The sequence below is a fragment of the Lynx rufus genome, unplaced genomic scaffold, assembly GCF_022079265.1.
Source record: "Lynx rufus isolate CCGP_SWC_20201006 ecotype Redwood Valley unplaced genomic scaffold, mLynRuf1.p SCAF_4, whole genome shotgun sequence".
NCBI classification, from domain to species: Eukaryota; Metazoa; Chordata; class Mammalia; order Carnivora; family Felidae; genus Lynx; species Lynx rufus.
Window position 1 is genome coordinate 158210476 of NW_025814856.1, and position 6326 is coordinate 158216801.

Here is a 6326-nt window from a genome sequence, read left to right on the forward strand (position 1 = left end):
CAAGGCACAATTGAGGCACTGAATGAAGCTGGTAGGAGAGTAGAAATCGCTCAGGGAACAGCCTACATGTGGCTTGGTCTTACGGGGCACGTGGAGGCTAGTGTTTTTCTTAAAATAAAATTTTTTTTAGTGTTTACTCATTTCTGAGAGAGAGAGAGAGAGAGAGAGAGAACACAAACGGGAGAGGAGCAGAGACAGAGAATGGGGACACAGAATCCAAAGCACACTCCAGGCTCTGAGCTGTCGGCACAGAGCCCGACGTGGGGCTTGAACTCACAAACCATGAGATGGTGACCTGAGCCAAAGTCGGAAGCTTAACCGACTGAACCACCCAGGCGGCCCATGGAGGCTAGTGTTCTAAATGCAGATGATGACGCTTTGCTTTCCGGGCAGGAAACCAGGGCAGTGACTAGAAGGCTCATGTCCTGACAACTGTGGGTATTCTCACCCAGCTAAAAGTAGATCATCTGGTTTTATTACTTAGGGATAGTATTTTTCTGATCATAAATTAGACTCTTCCTCTGATAAAAATGTGATTCATCTTGATAACAACCTGCGGACAGTGTACTCTTTTAGAAGGCTAAGAGGATCCCAGGATCGTATGTAGAATTTAATTTAGTAAGAAATATGCAAGTAATAAGATTAAGGTTAGCTTAATTCACAGTCTTATGTTTAAATGAGGGTTTAAAAATAAATAAGATACTTTGGCAGAGTAACTAAATCCATAGGGGCTTTCCATCTGAACCTCGCTCAGCCGGTGATGGAAATAATCTCCCTTGAATTCTAACAGAATCATCTTGGTGTCTTGTATTGTCTAATACTGGTAAAATGTTTTGAAGATATTCTCTGCAGTACTACCTATAAGAACAAGAGTAGAGAAAGATCCAGATGCTCAACAGCAGGCAAATGATTAAATAAATATGGTGTATGCACTGCATTCTCATGAAGTGAATCAAATATAACTTTAAAGACTATATAGAATGAAAAATATCTGTGAGTAGAATTCAAACTAGCATGTATACTAAGAGGACAATGATGTAAAATTATGGGTGAATGGGGAAAATAATATATGAAGATGAAAAAAGTTGTATTGTGAGTTTATGACATTACTTTTTAAAATGAAAATTAGGGGGCGCCTGGGTGGCTCAGTCGGTTAAGCATCTAACTCTTAATTTTGGCTCAGGTCATGATCTCCTGGTTTGTGAGATCAAGCCCTGCACTGGGCTCCACAATGACAGCGGGGAGCTTGCTTGGGATTCTCTGTCTCTCTCTCTCTCTTCCCCTCCCTTGCTCATGCACGTGCTGTCTCTCTTTCAAAATAAATAAATAAACTTAAAAAAAATTTTTTTTAATAAAATGAAAATTAAAAAAATAATAGATCCCACAATACTGAGAAAGTGGTTTAAAAGACCATCCATGAAGAAGAAACATAATTCAAAAGTATTGGCAATTGGCAATACACACACACACACACACACACACACATACACACACACACACATTTATATGTATATCAGAGATGTCAAAAAAATTGAACTAAGAGACTTAAATTAGGTTTTATATTTTTTGTTTATGTCATAGAATGGCGCATTGATAGATGTGGAAGATCTTTAACAGGACTTCTAAATTATTTTTCTTGTCTTTAATGTTCTTGTATGTGAAGTGATATTATGGCCTTCTCCTTTGATAATATTTTCTACACATAGCTATATTTTTTGAACAGAAGTGGGAACATACTGAACAACAGGTTAGTATCCTACTTTATTTCATTTCATAGTACCCCCTGAGAGGTTTTTTCCATGCCCTTTTCCCCATGCCTAAAACTATATTCTTGGAAATAGTTTTAATGGTTGGTTAATAATTCTATTAATTTATTTAGCTATACTACTCTTCCTTATTACAAATAGTGCTGCATTGCATATCCTTGGACATGAATCTGATTGTCTCTGATTATTTTTTTTAAAGTCCTATTAAAAAATCTATTTTTTCTCCTGAAACCAATACCACACTGTATGTTAACTAACTTAAATTTATTTTATTGTATTTTTTTATGTTTATTTATTTTGAGAGAGAGAGAGAGAAAGAGAGAGAGATCATGAACGGGGGAGCAGGGGGCAGAGAGAGAGACAGAGATAAGCACAAGCAGGCTCCACACTGTCAGCGCAGAGCCCAGTGCAGGGCTTGAACCCACAAACTGAGATCATGACCAGAGCTGAAATCAATAGTCAAACGTTCAATGGGCTGAGCCACCCAGGCACCCATTAACTAACTTGAATTTAAATTAAAAAATAAAAATAAATAAAAATAAAAATGCTAGTTTTAAAGGTTTATTAAGGTCTAATTTACATAAAGTAAACTTCAGTCAATTTAGGTTTATAATTAAAAAAAATTTTTAATGTTTATTTTTGAGAGAGAGAGACAGAGAGAGAGGGAGAGAATGAGCAAGGGAGGGGCAGAGACAGAGGGAGACAGAATCTGAAGCAGACTCCAGGCTCTGAGCTGTCAGCACAGAGCCTGATGCGGGGATGGAACTCATGAACTGCGAGATCATGACCTGAGCCTAAGTTGGATGCTCAACTGACTGAGCCACCCAGGGGCCCCAGATTTAGGTTTATAATTAATGAATGTGGATAAATATATAGTTTAGCAACCGCAACAACATCAGGTGGGAGAAATATCCCTCAACGTCTACTTTTCAGCCTTGGCTACAAGAGAGTAAATATTAAAACTATGGGGAGAGGAGGAGAGGGTTCTTGTTTTCTCTTTTCCCATACTAATCTCAACATATGCATTTAATCAGTATTTCACGCCTCTCTCTCTCTCCCTCACACACACACATGCACACGCTCAGCTCAGGAAAATCAGTATTGTCATCTTCAATCCATCTACACGTCTAAAATGACCCACTTAACATATGAGCAATGCTTTGCTATAGCTACCTGTAGAAGTAAAGACAGTCAATGATTGTGATGCCGTCTCACCTAGTTAACAACCAAAACTAAAAACCCACAATCTCCACAACAGAGTCTGCATACTTGCCTTATTAACTCTGATTTTCCCTCAAGCATCAGTCTTCCAGTTGATTTTACACGTGTGCATACACATATATGAGTGCACACACACACACACAACCGAGCTCCACCCGCAATTCAGAATCACTGATGATGAGAAATGATTTAGGTAGAGCCAAAGAAAAAAGAAGTATGGTTTTGATAGAGAAAAACATCTTTGAAGGCAAGTAAGGGGGTTTAGGTAGTTAAGAAAGAGAATTATGGCCAAGCCTTCCCTCCCTGTTCCTTAGGATGAAGGTCATTGGTAAACTGAAATTTGATCAATTTGATCAATCACTATGCCCCAGAATAACCGTGTCTTTCCTCCTTGCACGTATGGGGTTTTGTTTCAAATGTTCCATGCCAAGGAGGGGCCACAGCCCATGATCTGTATGTCTGTTCTAACCCTGCTGTGCCTTCCTCACCCAACCCTACTTTACCATGCTCCCACCAGTCAGAAACACCAGTGCTCTTTGCTCCAAGGATGCTGTGAGTTTTAAGGTACAACAGGGTGTGGCCTAGTACACTTCTTCTACTCCTGGAACTACACCCACCTCTACTCTCCCTCATTCATCCATCTAGTCACCAGCCAACACATGTTTACTGAGCATCTACAAACCTGCTTACGTCCAGCACTGTATGAGATGCTGGAGCATAGTGTACACAGAACAGGCTGGTTAGTGCTCTTAAAGAACCTTCCATGTAGCCTGTCTCTGTACCCATCATCGGTGTCCCTCATTCTCCATCATCAGGTCTTTTGCCTACAGACATAAAATCCTCCCCTAACTCTTAGACTTAGCACAAACAACATATTTCAAGCTAGATGTCAGGGAACATCATGGTCACTAAGAAGTTTCTCTGCTCAAAGAGCCAAGTGGTCTTGTCTTGGGAGGCAACAGCAATGGTCTGGTCTGAGTGCCTGGTCTGAGAAGGCAGGAACCCTCCTGTGCCTCAGGGTATTTTTAAAATCTGGTTGATTTAGGGTGAATCAATGCCTAAGTGCCAAGTTCTCTTCTGTTAGCCTGGGAGCAACCTAAAGACAAGAACCATGTCTGTTTTTGAACCTGCAACCAAATCCCCACCGGGGTAAATGCACTTACCTAACTAAGACTGGGATCTTGGGCATCTTCTTGGAGACTTTAAAGAAACTTGTGTCCCCTTTGTTGTCAGTGAAGTACACGCCGGCCACACTGGTCACGAGGTTGCCAGGGAACGTGAAAAGCACCCTTTCGTCATCGCCCTGGTTGGCCCAGTCCCAGGCCTGGCCTCCAATGAGCAAGCCCCCTCCACGTTTCATAAACTTGACCAACTTTTCTGTCATGGTTTCATTGTAGGCATCAATGCAGTAAACCCCCAGGGAGTCTTTCACTTCGGGCTCAATCTTCGCCTCTACCCCAGAACCCTCAAGGATTTTGGCCAGGGGTGCCAGGGACGGGTGTATGCCAATGGGAGCCCCAGGGGAAGAACAAAGCCAACCCACTGCATTGAGGAGAAAGGGAGTGAGCTGGGCTTCTACCAAGTAGTCCTCGTGGGACACCACCACCAGGCGGCCTCGGCCATAGGAGGAGGCAGCAATGAGGACCTGGCCCATGTCATTCACCATGACCGGAAAGGAGGCCTCTCCAATGAGAAGCAGTTCACATGGGATGGCATCTTCGGGGACATCCCAGCTGGTCACTCCATTCATAAGGGCCTCAAAGGCAGCAGAGGGAGTCGCCATGGCTGGATCGGCTTCTGTAGAGAGAAAATCAAAGACTCAGTTTGGGGAAGGACAGATAAACTAATAAATAAACAAGCCAAACAGTTCACTGCTCCCCCGGCTGGGGCAATTCTTCTGTCTATGCAGACGAGACTGACTCTATGACATGACTCAGGGACTCACCAAGGGGGGGTCAAGGTATCCAATCCAGGAGAATGCATCGCACCCTGACCAGTCCTCCTAAACTCCTGTGGTTAAACTAAAAGAGCCCGGCACTTTTCTACCGCAGAAGGAAACAAACAGAAATGAAGGCAGAATTGTGTCCCCAAAGAGATACATTCAAGTCCTAACTCCCGGTACCTGTGAATGTGACCTTCTTTGGAAATAGGGTCTTTGCAGGTACAATCCAGTTAAGATGAGGCCATACTGGATTTGAGCGGGCCCTAATTCAATGAGTCACATCCTTTAAGAAGAAATCTGGATGCAGACAAGACACACAGGGGAGAATGCTAAGAGATGGGAGTGATATATCTACACCAAGGGCGGCCAAAGGTTGCTGGTGAGCACTAGAAGCCAAGAGAGGGAGGCGAGGAGCAGATTTTCCTTCAGAACCTGCAGACCGAACCACCATGCCAGTACCTTGACTTCAAACTTCTGTGCCCCCAGGACCGGGAGAGAATAGATTTCTGCCGTTTGAAGTCCCCCAGTTCGTGGGAATGTCTTACAGCAGCCACCGGAAACACACACACTGGTGCAGCATGCTGTCCCCACCCCACTCAGCTCCCACACCGATCTCACTAAGTGCAGCTCGGGGACCCCAGAGTTTCAGTCTGGAAAGCCTGCGTCCTCTGAGAAGTGTCCTTGGTCACAGTCACAGCTGGAGAAGAGGAAAGCGGAAGTCCTCTGTGGCTTGAATCCAGAAGCGGAATGTATGCAACACATTATGAAACGATGGCCGATTCTCACTTGTGCCCAGACACCGTGGAGACGGGTGTGTATGTCTGTGGCCGTGGCCTCGCATAAATCCTCTGCTGCTTCCCCGTGAGCTCCCTGCTCGGGATGCGCTACAGTCTGACCTCCACTGTGGGCACGGCACTGGAGCGATCCCCTCAAGAGCAGATGTGTTTTCATCATCAGGACACCGAGGGCTTGCCGTTCTCACTGCCCACCCGGTGGCACCGGACAGGGCCGGTCCCCGAGGCTGTCACCACCAGTAACATTACTGCCTGGGCCGAGCGCAACATCTTCAACCTGCTGACCCATTTACTTTCCAGCCTTCTCTTACCCCTTCTGAAAAGTCCCAGGTTTTTAGTCTTGGGCCCGTAACCTCTTTTCTTTCTGTTTCCCTTGTCAGAGAATATTCTCTCTGAAGGCAATATGGCAAAGCGACTCCAAGCCCGGACTCTGGAGGTAGGCTACCAGGGCTTGAATCTCAGCTGTTCGCTTACTGACTGTGAGATGGGCAGCACATTTCCATCCTCATTTCCTCATTCACTAAGAAGGGATAAGAGTATCTACCACATCAGGTTGTCCCAAGGATTAAAGGAAGTAACAGGTTAAGTGCCTTTCAATTACTT

At 44.2% G+C, this 6326-nt stretch overlaps 1 protein-coding gene across 1 annotated transcript in view; it reads right to left on the reverse strand.

The window, feature by feature from the left end:
* The window catches only part of TCAF1 (TRPM8 channel associated factor 1), a 32388-nt gene extending 27618 nt beyond the window's left edge, over window positions 1-4770 (reverse strand). Inside the window, exon 1 of the mRNA XM_047096133.1 lies at window positions 4151-4770. Coding sequence (XP_046952089.1) covers window positions 4151-4770 — 620 coding nt within the window. The remainder of the gene's footprint in view (window positions 1-4150) is intronic.
* Between the last annotated feature and the right edge of the window lie 1556 nt (window positions 4771-6326).